The 15399-nt window shown below is 49.7% G+C and overlaps 1 protein-coding gene across 1 annotated transcript in view; it reads left to right on the top strand.

Moving 5' to 3' along the window:
* The first annotated feature begins 9929 nt into the window (after nucleotides 1–9929).
* Nucleotides 9930–15399, top strand: part of Smurf1 (SMAD specific E3 ubiquitin protein ligase 1) — a 67918-nt gene continuing 62448 nt past the window's right edge. The window contains exon 1 of the mRNA XM_020160827.2: nucleotides 9930–10353. Coding sequence (XP_020016416.1) covers nucleotides 10299–10353 — 55 coding nt within the window. The 5' untranslated portion in view covers nucleotides 9930–10298. The remainder of the gene's footprint in view (nucleotides 10354–15399) is intronic.

The raw sequence follows: 15399 nt of genomic DNA, 5'->3' as shown, positions 1-15399 counted from the left end.
GCGTGGCTCAAGTGGTAGAGCACCTGCCTAGCATGCGTGAGGACCTGAGTTCAAATCCTAGTACCGCCACCATCCCCTCCCCCCCACAAAAAAAATCTGTAGCTCTATGAAAGCTGGAGGGCAGCACCTGCCTTTTCCAAGTTCTCTCCATGTTGCCTGTGCTGAGACCAGCACCTTTCTACTCTTAGTACTTGCTCTCTTTTATTTTATTTATCTTTTTATGTGGCACTGGGGTTTGAACTCAGGGCCTACACCTTGAGCCACTCCACCAGCCCTTTTTAGTGTTTTTTTTTTTTTTTTCAAGATAGGGTCTTGTGAACTATTTACCCAGGCTGACTTCGAACCTCGATCCTCCTGATCTCTGCCTCCTGAGTAGCTGGGATTACAGGTGTGAGCTACCATGCCTGGCCATGAGTCAAATTTTTTAAGTTAAAAATAAGTTGGAAACCGTGTTAAGCTGAGTCCCTCTGTCCATGTGCTCTAACCTTGGCTCAACTTAAGGTCAGCCTCTCCCTCTCTCTCCATCTCTGTGTCCCTCCCTCCCTCCTCCTCTCTCTCCTGTTTCTTCCTTCGTGTCTCTCCTTCCCCCCCTCCCTCTCTCTCTGAACCCTGCTTTACTGAAGCTGCAGCACAGAGCACTTGTGGTTGGAGTTTGTGACACCATCTCGTCTGACAAGGTTGCACGGGGCGCACAGAGGGCGCGGTCACTTTCTGGCAGGCGCCCTGTGCTCGGCTCGGCCTGTGAGTGAGCTTGTCCTGGCTCCACACACAACGTTAATGCTCTCTGTCCTTCCTTGTCCTTGAGGTGCCCGGTTCAAGCTGCTAAGAGTGAAGGTGGCAGGGAGACGTGGAACAGGGTCCGTCTGAGCGAGGAGCACAGTGACACATTGACAGAAGAGGAGCCGTGCTTCCGGCAAGGCTTCGAAGCTCAAATACAGGAGCCAAACCTAAGGTCCAGAAGGAGGCGGAGAGGAGCGTCACTGATCCCACAGAGACATCTCAAATGGGCGAACCAAGAAACAGCAGTGTGCATCCTGGCACCAGTGGCTCACCCCTATAATCCAAGCTACCTGGGAGGCGAAGATTGGGAGGATTGCAGTTTGAGACCAACCCAGGCAAATAGTTTGAGACCCCATCTCCAAAATAACCACAGCAAAATGGACTGGAGGCGTGGCCCAAGTGTGCAAAGTGAAGCCCTGAGTTCAAACCCCAGTACCGCCAAAAAAAAAAAAAGAGAGAAGGGAGGGAGGGAGGGACACTGAAAGCCAGGCTTGGTGGCACTCGCCTGTAATCCTGGCACTGGGGAGATTGAGGCTGGAGGATTGTAAATTCCAGGCCGGCTTGGGCTACACAGGGAGAACCTGTCTCCCCACCACCACTAAAACAAGGAATTATATGGGGGGGTGTAACTAGTTATAACAGTCATATGTGTGACAAAGAACATAGAAGATTCTAGAGTAGTCTTCACACACTGACTTCTGGCTAGGAATTCTGATAGAAGTGAGGTGTGTCTTAATTTTATCATTGGTCTTTTTTTTTTTTTGGTAATGGGAAAAATTTAAAACCTCAAATTCACTAGATAGGATGGGGGCTGTGACGCAAGTGGTGGAGAGCCTGCCAGGCAAGCATGAGGCCCTGAGTTCGAACCCCAGTCCCTGAAAAACAGAGACTTACGTGATGTCCTGCTGTGCATACACACGGACTCTCAACCCGCACTCCAAACCCAGCCATGCACAGAGACGGTTTTTTCTTTTTGGTGGCACTGGGATTCGAACTCAGGACCTTGTGCTTGCTTGGCAGGTGCCCTACCATGTGAGTCATGCCCCCCAGCCCTTTCTTGCTTGTTTTTTGTCAGATAGGGTCTTGGGTTTGTGACTGGGGCTGGCCTCAGAGTCTAGTCCTCCTACCAACGGCCTCCCCCGTAGCTGGGATCGCAGGTGTGGCCACCACGCTGGGACTCAAACAATGAAAGTCTGATAAATGACTTGGGAGTTCCCCGGATTGCAAAGGCGGGTCCTTATCCAAGCTGCTTAGTCATAACTGGGAAAATATTCCACACCCCTGATTTACGGGTCATTGAGGAATGGGATTGCTTACAAAACCTTCAAAGTGCTTTTCATTTTTTTTTTAATTTTTATTTTATTCCTATGTGCATAAATTTTTTTTTTCTTTTTAGCGGCACCGGGATTTGAACTCAGGGCCTGGCGCTTGCTAGGCAGGTGCTCTACCACTTGAGCCACACCACCTGCCCTTTTTTGTGAAGGGTATTTTTGAGATAGGGTCTCACAAACTATTTTCCTGTGCTGGCCTTCAACCTTGATCCTCCTGATCTCTGCCTCTTGAGTAGCTGGGATTACAGGCATAAGTCACGGTGCCTGGCTAAGTTATTGACATTTTTGTCCACGAGTTGATGAGCTGAGACTCCAACTGGTGTCCATAACCAGTTCCATCCTTCCTCTTGCATCTCTAGCTGCCTTCATGAAAACAAAACTCTTTCCTTTCTCCTCCTGGGAACTGTCCCTTACTGAAGACAGTCATGGCGCGCTGGTCCGGTGCGGAATGAAGCTGTCCTTAGACACTGTGCTCTGAGCAGATTGTGACGTCTAAAATGATTAGTGACAACTAAGGGTGAAAACTCACGGCAGGAGCGAGCATGGCTTCTAGATAGAGTGGCTCCAGCCTTTGAAGAAGCAGGGTTTGGCTGGCGGAGTGGCTCAAGGGGTAGAGCATCTGCCTAGCAAGCACAAGGCCCTGAGTTCAAATCCCAGTGCCACCAAAAAAAAAAAAAGGATTGAAAGAAGCAGTTTGGGGTTCCATTTTGAGAAATAAGGTTACAGAAGCCACAGCCCAGGTGCATGGCATTGAACCTGGTGGTGTTCCTGAGTTAATCAGTGCTACTGGGTTGGAGGTGAGGCTCTAGAGGCCCTGAGCTCAAACCCCAGTCCCACCCAAAAAAAAATCACAGCTACTTCCTGAATCTTTTAAGAAGCCATCCGTGATATGTGACAGAAATAAAGCACACTGGAGTTCACAAAGAAGGGGAACACTTTCGTTTGGCCTTCCTGTCACACACACATGCACACACACACAGCTTTTAAATTGTTTCTCAGAGGGGGCTTTATTTTTGCCCAGGGCTGGCCTTCACCTGAGATCCTCCTATGTCTGCCTCCTGGGTAGCTGGGATCACAGGTGGGAGCCACAATGCCCAGTTTGATAGTCGGGATGGGGGTCTCACTAATTTTTGCATGGGCTGACCTTGAACTAAGATCCTCCTGATCTCTGCCTCCCTAGTAGCTGGGATTATAGGCATGTACCACCTGACTACACATTGTTTTAATAATTAAGGTGCTGGTCTTCACTAGTAGATGTAAGCCAAAAATATAGAGACCATATATTGTGGACCTTTTAGAATTTCTTGCACGGTAGCACAGTACTGAGTGCCTAAGAAATTCTTTTTTTTTTTTGTGCCATTTATAAAGCAGGCACTCTGTTTCTTGAGCCACACCTCCAGTCCATATTTTGCTCTGTTTATTTTGGAGATGGGGGCGGGTCTCAAGAACTTTTTGTCTGGGCTGGCCTCGAACTGCGATCCTCCCAATCTCAGCCTCCCCAATAGCTAGGATGACAGGTATGTGCCGGCGAGAAGTTGTTAGTAGCCATTTGTTTCGTAGTCCACAGAACCACAGAGAGAGAGGAGGCGGTGTTTCTGACGGCTGCGTGTAAAGGGTAACACTGAATTTCTAAGACCTGCTCCTGGGAAGAAAAACACTGACGTCCTGAAGCCAGTTCGCAGACGAAGTCCCAGCCACTCCGTCCCCGCGCGGGGACGAGTCGGATCTTGACTCCGCACGCCGCGCGCCCAGCAGCAGTGACCCCATCTCCAGACGCAGTGTGGACTACAACTCACCACGCCCGCTTTTAATCAGTGACTTTTGGTGGGACTGGGATTTGAACTCAGGGCTTCGCACTTGCTAGGCAGGTGCAAACCAGTCCTCTTTGCCTTAGTTATTTTGGAGAGGGGGTCTTGCTTTTTGCCCAGGTCACCTTGGATCACGGTTGTCCTATTTTATGTTTCCTGTAGTGGCTGGGATGACAGATACCCTATACCATACCCAGCTATTGTTTTGGGATGGGCGGGGGGGGGGGTCTCATGAACTTTTTGCCCAGGCTGGCTTTGAACCTCGACCCTCCTGATCTCAGCCTCCCAAGTAGCCGGGATTACAGGCGTGACCCACTACACCTGGCCATGCATCTTTCAATCAATAACAACAGTTTTAATTTTCTCATCTTCACTCATGACCTTAGCTATTTCTGGACATAGAGTGTCAGGTTCAGCTAGGGGTTTAAAGAAAGACTTCATGCTTTGTTTTTAAAGGATTGTTCCTAATTACCTGGCTGCGTAGACTTGAAGGGGTGATCTAGAGCTGCATGTAGTGATTCATACCTGTAATCCCTGCACTCGGCGGGCTGATGCAGAATTGTGAGTTCAAGGCCAGCCTGGGCTACAGTGAGAGCCTGTGTAGAGAGAAAGAAAAAGAGGTAGAGATGCATGGATGGATGGATGGACGAATGGACGAATGGATAGATAGATTGATGGATGGATAGATAAAGAAAAGAATTGACATTTCGGATAATCCAAAAGTCTAAAACACAACAATGTCACACCTTTTTGGATGACTAAAATAAAAAATAGCGATAACACCAAATGCTGGCAAGGATGCTAAGAAATATCCGTGTTGGAAGTAAAATGCTGCAGCCAGTCTGTGAGCGTCTGGAAGCTTCTTGCAAAGCCAAGCACACAGTTTCCCTGTGACTCAGCAGTTGCACTGTCTGGCACGTATCCCAGAGAAACAGAAACCTATATTCCCATAAAAACTAGCATGCCTGCGTTCCCAGCGCTTGGGAGGCAGGGGCAGGACGGTCGAGAGTTCGAGGCCAGCCTGGGGTACATAGCAAGACCTTGTCTCGAAAAACAAAAAAAGAAAAAACCCCAGCCATACAAAAACAACAAAGAATGCTTTGTGAATGCTTCTAGAAGTTCACTTGAGCTCACTCAGCATTGGGATGTCAGCCTAGACATCCTTCAAAGGGCAGATGGTTAAACAAGCAGATGTAGTCCTACCTTGGAGTACTACTCAGCCAGAAAAAAGAACGAACCCTTGATACATGTAATGAGGTGGGTGGATCTCTAGGGATTTATGCTGATGTCCAAAAGATGACATCCTGGGAGATTCTATTTATATAACTTTTTTTGTGGTGCTGGGATTTGAACTCAGGACTGGAGCCTCCAGCCCTCTTTGCATTATTTTCAGAATAGGGCCTTGCTTTATGCACAACCTGGCCTTGACTGTGATCCTCCTATTTGTGCTTCTTGTGTAGCTGGGATGACAGGCAGCACCTCCCCCCTAGCTTTTGTGGGTTGAGATGGGGTCTCATGAAATTTGTGCCTGGCTGACCTTTGAATCCTCTCTGTCTCCACCTCTTGAATAGCTAGGATTATAGGCATGGGGCACTGCCTCCAGCTGAACTTTTTTTTGAGAGAGGTCTGCTGTGTAGCCCAGGCTGTCCTTGAACTCTCAGTCCTCCTGCCTCAGCCTCCTGAGTGCCGGGAGCACAGGTGTGCACCACCTTGTCTGGGTATATAACTTTGTTTTTGTTTTTGGCGGTACTGGGATTTGAACCCAGGGCCTCACACTTGCTAGACAGGCACTCTACCTTTGATCACTCCACCAGCCCTTTTTTTGTGAAGGAATGTTTTCAAGATAAGGTCTTGGGAGCTATTTGTCCGGGGCTGACTTCAGACCTGATCTTTGCCTCCTGGGTAGCTGGGATTACAGAAGTGAGCCACTAACACCGGCTACATAACATTTTTGAAATGGAGGGTGTAGTGGCTGTCAGGTGTTGCGGGATGTGTAAACAGGAAGTGAAACGGGAGGGGACTAGTGTCCTGGTTGAACTGTTTAGTAGTTTGAATGTCTGGTAGTGAATACAAGTTAAAATTGTATAGAACTTACACACGCACGCACACCAGTGCAGGCAAAACTGGAGGAACTAGATTGTATTGGAGTCACTATCCTGGTTGTCACATTGTGCATTTGCAGAAAGCCACCATTGAGAGAAACTGGGCAAAGAGCTCTAGGGACCCCTCTGTATTACAAATCTACAATGACCTCAATAACAATTTCAGTTAAAAAAAAAACAAACCCAACTTTATCCAAAAGAAGAAGAAGAAGGAGAAAGGAGAAGGAGGAAGAGGAGAAAAAGAGGAAGCCAAGCTAATCTCAGCTACTCGAGAGGCAGAGACAGGAGCGTCACGGCTCAAGCCCAGCCTGGAAAAGTTAGGCAGACTCTGTTTCAACAAACGAGCAGGCATGGTGGCCTGGGCCTGTGACCCCTGCTGCTCAGGAGGCAGAGGTAGGAGGATCACCATTGAAAGTTGGCCCCAGGAAAAAGTATAAGACCCGATCTAGAAAAATAAACTAAAGCAAAAAGCTGGGTGTGTGGCTCAAGTGGTAGACTACTGGAGGAGGCCCTGAGTTCAAACCCCAGTGTTGCCAAAAAATAAAGTAGGGCTGGTAGAGTGGCTTAAGTGCTAGAGCGCCTGCTCAGCAAGCCTGAGGCCCTGAGTTCAAATCCCAGAAAAATATAAAATACAGAACGATTTGCACCATATTGTTGTTTTTAGCTCCTAGTAGTCATTTGTATATAAGTTGTTGCTTTTCCCAGCCAGTTACAAATATTTCTCCCATGTCCATACCTTGCCTAGCTCTTTCCAAAATAAAATTTATGTAAATGTCTACTTCATATAAAATATGATGAAAAAATTAAAAGCAATAAACCTGACCAAGGCTAGTGACACAGCAAGCCTTACGTCTTGGTAATCCTTTATTTTTATAAATATTTATTTTAGGTTGTAATTTAGAAAAGATGTCAAAGGCCTCTGGGAATAAGAAACACACCCAGGGACCAGTGGCTCATGCCTGTAATCCCAGCTATTCAGGAGGCAGAGATCAGGAGGATAGCAAATAGTTCGAGAGACCCTATCTTGAAAAAAACCCATCACAAAAGAAGGGATAAAGGTGTAGGTCAAAAGTTCAAACCCCAGTACTGAAAAAAAAAAAAAAAAAAAAAACCAGTAACACAGGAAGTGACACATTTTGGGGAAGTAAAATCATGTAGTGACGCCTACAGTGGAAGCCGGGGTCAAAACTGCTGTTTGTAAAGCAAAAGGACACTTGTTCATCCCTGTCCTGGCAGAACTGTTTGACATTTTCTATTTGTTTCAGCTGGTTCTAGAAAACAGTATGTCTGGCAAACATGACATATGATGAACGGATATCAAGGCACATCTCCAGCTTAACGAGGGCCAGCTTATAGCCTTCGAAGTAAACAGTGGCTCATGGCTTTGGAGTAAAATTTTCAAAAATTTGCTTCTGGAGGTTACTGAAAGTAACCAAGCTCCAGAAGGTACTGCAGCTTGCTGGGTGCTGTAGCGCATACCTGTAATCCCAGGTCCTTGGGAGGTAGAGACAGGAGGGCCAAGTTTCAAGGCTAGCCTGGGCAAAAAATTATCCAGAGGCTATCTCAAAGAACAAGCCAGCTGTGTAGCCGCACACCTGTAATCTCAGCTACGTGGAAAGCAGAGAGGGAGGATTGCAGTCTGAGGCTGGCACCAGACAAAAGTAAGACTGGATGTGAAAAACAACTAAAGCAGTAAAGGCTAGGGGTGTGGATCAAGGTGTAGGCCCTGAGTTCAAACCCCAGTACTGAAAAATAAAAGATACGGCAGCTACATAAGTAGACTTCTTGAAAACTGTGCTGGAAAGATGTATTCATCTTCATGCCTTTGCACAGGCTGTTCCCTGTCTGCAATGCCCTTCCACGCCTTTTTGGCCAGCAAACTTGAACCCTGCCTTATCCCAAGGTCCAAGTCTTCTGCAACTCTTTTGAGATGTCCAGTAGTCCACGTGCTAGCCTTCTGTATACATCCCTGTCACTGAGTCACGCTGCACCTGTACCAGGCACCTCATCTAACTCACTGAGCCTCCTAAGCACCGATTTTGTGCTCCTTGTCCCTGGCCACAAGTCCTGGCCGCTGTTTGTTTGCTGAATGACGAAGACACTAGTTTCTATTTAGAAAAGTTGTCCTGGCAGGGACGACAATGCTGAGCTATACCTAGCTTAAGTGACAACACTGACTACATTAAGTTAATGAGTCTGGGAAGTGACCTTCAGTAACCTCTAGAAGCTAACCGGTGACTCAGAAAACTAAGGCCCAGACAGCTCGGCAGGTAAGAAAACAAAGAACAAAGCAGTAAAGTTCGTGGGTCAGGAACAGTCCTGGGATGGGAACAGGGGTGGACTCATGTAAGCTGAGATGTTTACTTTGGAACAGTTATTTATTTTTTTGCTGTTCTGGGGTTTTTGAACTCAGGGCCTACACCTTGAGCCACTCCACCAACCCTTTTGTTGGGATGTATTTTTTTTGAGATAGGGTCTCATGAACTATTTGCCCTGGCTGGCTTTGAACCATGATCCTCCTGATCTCTGCCTCCTGAGTAGCTGGGATTACAGACGTGAGCACCAGTGCCCAGCTGATCAGAGACTTCTTGACCATGGGAATTACAAGGAGGGAAATAACTGACCATAGACTGTGGATTACTGGGGGGGCGGGGATCAGAGAGTGCAATGGATTGATCCAGACCGAGGGACTCACTCTTGGTGACAACAGTCTGCAAATGCAAACAGCTGCTCTGTGGCTTAAACACAGCTTGCATTCTTGGATATTTGGAACCATCCTTGAGTCGCTTGAGGCTCCAAGGTGACACCCCTGGGTGCCTTCAGCCTGGGGCAGATGGGCGTGTCAAGATGCCCCAGGTAGGCTGGGCTGTGGCTCTGTCATAGCAAGAAGGGCCAGACCCTCAGTTCAAATCCTCCCACCTTGAAAAAAAAAAAACACACTCCATGAATTAGGTATGAGTCAAATACAGGTTTGCTAAACAAACCCAACCCCTTTCCTCGCTAAGACTTTATTTGCTCTAAGACGTTACTATAGAGACGAGTTTGTTTGCTGGAGAAAGTACTACTCTGTTCTGATCCGTCATCCTGGGAGTGGAGGAAGAAGCAGAAAACTCGTCCGATTGCTGATTTTTTTTTTTTCCTCGCGGTACTGGGGTTTGAACTCAGGGCCTTCACCTTGAGCCACTCCACCAGCCCTTTCTTGTAAAGGGTTTTTCGAGATAGCGTCTGGAGCACTATTTGCTGGGGCTGGCTTCGAACCGCGATCTTCCTGATGCCTGCTTCCCGGGTAGCTGGGATTACAGCAGTGAGCCACAGTGCCCGGCCCGATTGCTTTGCTTTTTTAGCTGAGGCTAAATCGCAGCAGATCCCGCGACAGCAAACCCGCACTTTTCCCTTCGGGGCTGGCTGGCTTGTCCCCTATACGGCACTTCCTGCGACTCTACAGCAACTTTGTTAGGGGTGACAAGGACATTCCAGTAGCACCCAGCCCACCTAAGCGACTTGGCGCCTTTGGGAAGCGCCTGGAATTTGCAGGACCAGAATTGGTATCGCGTGGCCGTGGGCAAGGCCACGGGGTCCTGCCACCCTCAACTTCCGGGAGCCGGAAACGCGATTCCGCCCTCGGAACCTCGGCGTCTGCGGTTCGAGTAGGGTCTCCCAGACTCAGTGGCTAGGACGCGAGGCGACAGGAAGCTCCGGCAACCGCAGGTTCCGCCTCCCCCTCAGTTCCAGGCCCGGCGCGCGCCAGGCGGACCCGGCGGGCGAGCGGGTGACGTAAGCGGCGTGCCCCGCCCCTTCCCGGCGTGCCTTGCGGGCGCGCGCACGCACGCACGTAAAAGCGCGGGGGCGCACGGCGGCGGGCGCGCGCAGGGCCGGGCCGGCACAGCGGCGGGCGCGCGCGCGGCTCCAAGAGGCGGCGGCGGAAGCAGCGAGGGCGGCGGGCGTCCGGCTCTGAGGTGGAGGCGGCGGCGGCGGCGGCGGCGGCGGCTCGGGACTGGGCTCGACTGGCAGGAGCGAAAACGAGGGTCGGGGCGTGGGGTCGAGTGCTGATTCCCTCTTTTTCATTTCCCTCTCCCTCCCACCTCCCCATATATCCCCGGCTCGACCACCACCCGTCCGCCGCCCGGACGCCTGGGCCGCAGAGTTTGTGTCCCGGCTCGGACCCCGGTGCCCAGCCCGGAGCCGTAACCTTGAGACGGCAGCGGCGGCGGGGCTGGGCCGGGCCGGGCCGGGGGGCGGCGGTGCTGGATCGGCGGCTGCCCGATCGTTGGCGGGAGATGTCGAACCCCGGGACGCGCAGGAACGGCTCCAGCATCAAGATCCGTCTGACAGGTACGCCCCGAAGGGGGGGTCCTCCAAAGTCCCCCTCCCCCTCCCACGAAAGCCCCGGATCCCCTGCAGGGCGCCCTTGGAAGTGGCCCTCCCCCACGCCGCCGTTGTCCCAGGACCTCGTCACCCCCCTTCGGCGTGTGCCCCTCGCTTCTCCCTCCCGGCCCCGCCCCCTCGCCTCGGCCCCGCCCCCTCGCTGCTCCCCCTCCCCCACGCCGGGTCCCCCACACCTGCCCCCGGCTTCTCCCGGCCCCGCCCCCTCGCTGCTCCCCTTTTGCCCCCTGCACCCCCGTTTCCCTTCCTTGCACCCTCCAGCCTCCTTGCTGTTCGCCTCCTGGCCCCGCCCCTCGCGTCCCCCCCCCACTTGCCCCCTCGCTCTTCCCTTCTGATCCCGACCCTCGGTTCTCACCACCTCTCCATCCTCCCTTGTCCACAACCTGCCCTCTCACTTCTACCTCCTGGTGTCACCCCCCCATTCCTCTCTGTTCCTCCTTCTCTTCTGCTTGCCCATCTCCTTCTCACCCCTTCCTCAGCTCCATCCTCTTTCTCGTATCCCTCTCCTCCCCCCTTCCTTCTGCGCTCCCGGCCCCGCCCCCTCACTTTCCCCTAAGCCCCGCCCCTCGTCCTACCTAGTCCCGCCCTCGCTTATCTCCCAGCCCCGCCCCCTCGCTGCTGTCTTGCGGCCTCCACCCTTTCTTTGCTTCGGCCCCGAATTCCTCCAGCCTGGCTCGCAGCAGCCCTGCCTGGTCCAGACCTCTCCAGTCTCGTCCATTTCCGTTCCCGCCCCCATCCCCGGCCCCCTGGGGCCAAGCCCCTGGCTACTGTAGATCCCGCTGCTCGGGTTCTCACCTTCTCCGCATTGACCCCTCCATACACACCCTTGACCCCTCTCTTGGGCGCGATCCCCTCTCCCACACACCCTGGAGGCCCTGGCAGCTGCTCCAGAGCAGCCTCCAAGAGTCCCTCTTAGCGCGTCTTCAGTGGAATGCCCGTGTTTTGCAAGGTGGCTCTGTAGTGCCACCTTCAAGGGTGAGCGCGAAGCTCCGCTGTGGGCCTGCGACGTGCTGGCTTTTTGGATGCATGGGGAGGAGAGGCGAGCTGTGTGCAGTAGCTGCCGGTCCCTTGCCGGTTCCTGAGATTCCGAATCACTCTGCAGCCCGTCGTCTTCCTTCCCCTTCCCCTTCCCCTTCCCCCTCTGCGGGTGTCGCCTCCTCTCCTCTGCCCTCTCCCGGCCTTGCCAGGTTCAGTTCGTCCCCAGGGCTGGATGTTGTGTGGCAATACGGTTTGCCTTTGGGACTTTCCAAACTCAAATATTTCCAGTCCGAAAAGGAAGGAAAAATTTGAATCTAACCCTGTGTGGGATTTTCCCAGGATTTTTCTGCTCTGGAGCCAGTCTGGTGGGATTCCAGAGCCGGGGCCCGAGGTCCCTTTAGACTTGAACACTTTATGGCAGACGCACAGTCATAAAGTCGGTCAAATCCACTCAACAATAGATAATTGTTTTAAACTGAAATTTATTTTGCAAGCACGTAGTTGTTACGTGACTTTTTTTTTTTTTAAAAGATTTACACATGTATTTTTGTATGAAGATGTCAGATAGTTTGTGGACTCAAACTCACACTCCGGTCTTGCAAAATGACAGGTATCCCCTCTTTTCTGCCAGGGCAGAAGTCCTTGAGCTGAGCAGATACAGTAGGTACATTGTATTTCTGTGGTTACACTGAAAAGCACATTTTGGACATTGTATTACTTGTAATGGTTTAATTACTGGCAGCTTTGTCATTTACAGTGTAATGTGTAATTGACATGGGATTGGTTTCACTTTTCTTGTTAAAAAGCAGAAGTAACTGGTTTGGGGAGTTGGAGCAGGAATGAGATTAATGTTTACAAGGAGTAGGTTTGAATTCCATGTCTTTCGATAATACATAACCAAGTTAGTTGGTTGATACGGACTTTTTTCTGGCAAAAGGGGGGTGGGGCTTAATTATTTTATTTAGGTGTTACAGACCTTCCAACAACAGTGTTTGGGTGGTCTTTCCTATGGAAGGACCTGGTGATGAGTGTCCTTTCTGATCACTAACTAGTGACATTATTATCAGTAGGATTTGGGTGACCTCAGTTGTCTGTTGAGCATTAATTTATTTGAAAATATTGGGTCTAGATTGTTGATGACAAGGCAGGTTTTGGCCTCATCTTTCTGGTTGTTAAGGGAAGTCAGAATAGGTGCATAGCAATCTTTCAAAAGTTGGATACTTTTGTTACAGGTTTCCAGAATTTATTTCCATGCTAGATACTTGAAAAAAAAAAAAAGACTGAAAAATGAGGGCTTTTGTGAGTTTCCGGTGGACACCACGGGAAGCATAGTGCATTGCGCACAGGGCGAGGGCGCTGGGGTTTTTAACAGCTGTAAGAAGTCCGGGTGCACAGGCCGTTGTATTTGGTGGTGAACAGAGCACAATACAGACGCTACTCCTTCTCTTTGGGTCTCAGACTCCTCTGCCACCCGATGAGCTTTCAGCTCCATTCTGACTCCCATCTCCTCACTTGGGACATCAGTTTGGTGCCCACTTCCTTCAGGTGACTGTTGGCAGTGTAGACTTTGTTGTTTTTAATCCTGACATCCAGAAATTTGTATTAAAGGACAACACTTGTGTTTCATTTTATGCCATGCGTCAATTTCGTGTATTGATTGTTTAAAACAAAAACAAGCCTGGGGGAGCCTTTTTTGTTTTTTGAAACTGTTGGGCAGTAAGTTGAACTGTTTTAGAAATCTGGTCTAAATAGAAGAAAGTTCGAGGCTTTTATTTGAAATGACATAATTGTAATGCGTGTCTTTGTGGTGGTTTAGTAGGAAAGTCGTTTTGAAACTGGCTCATTAAGTTTAGGACCTGATCTCTGTGAAGGAGTGTTACCGTTACCGTGCACACATCTTTCTCTGAAAAAACCCAACACTTTTGGGGACATTTTGATTTCAAATTCAAGCAGGATTTGTAAAAACTTTGTCCTTATGTCGTACACAAATGAGTCCCAGATACTTTGCTTAAGCCACTTTGGGTAAAATAAAGAAATTTGGGCCCCTAAGGTTGCACGGTGGTCTTCCAGAAAATTAAATTTTACACTGATGTTCACCGGTCAGTCAAAATACCAATGCCTCAACTTTTAAAATGCTTTTGTGACTCCGGATATTCTCAGACTGCCTCGCATCTCCAAGGGTTTGGAGCACAACTGTACTGTGAAAACAAAACTCTCCTTCCGAGTAGGGGGAACAGACTTTCTTGGTGTTCATGGCATTGTGAGTGTTTAAAAGTGGGAACACTGGTGATGGTAAGACTCTGTATTGTGACATTTGGGTGGTGCAACTTGGAGCGAAATAGTTGTAGTCACAGCCATTAATAATTTCAGTGGGCCGATAACAGTGAGGTGGCCTCATTGATTTAAAAGTCGTTTCTCTTCAGAAAGATTAAGAAAACTCTTAAAAGCATTCATTTGGTAAATTTGAACCTGCAAAAACCTCCTTCACTAAGGCAGGTGGAACTGTTCCTTTATCTTTTTGACCCTATAGGGATTTGAACTCAGGGCCCATGCTTGCTAGGCAGGTGCTCTACTACTTGAGCCAGGTCCCCAGCCCTTTTCGTTTTATTTTTGGGAGAGGGTCTCATGTTTTTGCCAGTCTGCCAGGGACTGCTATCCTCCTGATCTGTGTCTCTTGAGTATCTGGAATTACAGGCGTGAGCCCTGTGCCTGGTTTCTGTGAATATTTCAAAAGTAGTTATGTTCCATCAAACCAGAATTTTTTAATCCACATTTATCTGTCAGAGTTCAAAGCTCTTATTTTTGCAACTGTGAAAGTTGTTTCTGAACATTGGGTCTGTCCTATAAATTTTCATTTTCTTGGGTCAGTTCTGGAGGCTGAGTTACTTGTGAAATCTTTTCTTGTGAGTTGAAAGGAAGAAGAAGAAGGCAGACACCCATTCTATTTCAGCATCAGCCCATCGATGCAGTTAACTAGGCTGGCTGTGGGCAAAAAGTCACACTAGCTCACAGACGGAGCCACCGGCGCCTGGCAGAAATGAAGTATTTTTTAAACAAACGAGGATGTTTTCAAAACCTGTTTTGATCGTGAACAATTTAAACTACTGTTAGTTTGTTGTTTTGTAAGTGAATTTCATCAGAGAATGTTTCAACTTCCGTTCGCTTTTGTGCCCGGCTGGGCTGTCATCTCTGGTCAAAGTCCGTGCGCATCTCTCTGTTTACCGCGCTGCATTGCTGTTAGCACCGCAGCCGCAGCCGTGTTTAAGGGAGGTGTTTAAGGGAGTGCGCCGCTGTGTCCACGGCCCTGCCATTGTCCTTAACGACACCTAGGTCGCGCTGCTGTGCCCCAGCTGTGTGCTGAGCTCAGCTAATTGGCTGAGGAATGTCGCCAGCATCACGGGGCACTGAGTTTGAATCCATTCCCTGGCTGCCGCATTAGGGTGTTTGCACTCCCAGTCCAACTTAGAGGTGGCTTTTAGGGAGAGCTGGTGGCATCCTCTGCCAGCGGTGGCAGCCGGCTTGCGTTGCTCAGTCCTGGGAAGGCATGGCGCTCGCTCTCCTGTGACTTATCTGCTGTTCTGGGAATCCGACTCACCAGGTGGCCCTGGTGAAGAAAGGAGGGGTGCAGAATGTTTTTGTGACTCCTGTCCTACCTGTAACATGGGCCACCTGCCCTGCTGCCACACTAGCCCCGATGAAGATGGCTTACGATTTTAACGAGTCCTTATGAGTTATTTGTAGACTAGCACAAGGTAAAGAGAATCCCAGAGCGCTGCCCTTCCTTAGGTCTACCTGACCCCGTGAAGAAGGACGCGCACGCTGTTCTTTGGAGCTGATTGCTTAGCACGGAAGAAAATGCTCAGAAATGGACAGCTCTCTTTATTTCAGAAAGTTCCTTAGAGAAAGGCTGCTACGAGCCAAAGCCAGCATCATTTTGTTAATGGCAGTGCTGGGCTTTGAACGTGGGGCCTTGCATTTGCTAAGCATGTACTGTACCATGGGAGCCACGCGCCCAGC

This window comes from Castor canadensis, chromosome 6 (assembly GCF_047511655.1).
Source record: "Castor canadensis chromosome 6, mCasCan1.hap1v2, whole genome shotgun sequence".
Classification (NCBI taxonomy): Eukaryota; Metazoa; Chordata; class Mammalia; order Rodentia; family Castoridae; genus Castor; species Castor canadensis.
The sequence above is the reverse complement of the archived record's forward strand: the minus strand, read 5'-3'. Positions and strand labels throughout refer to the sequence as shown.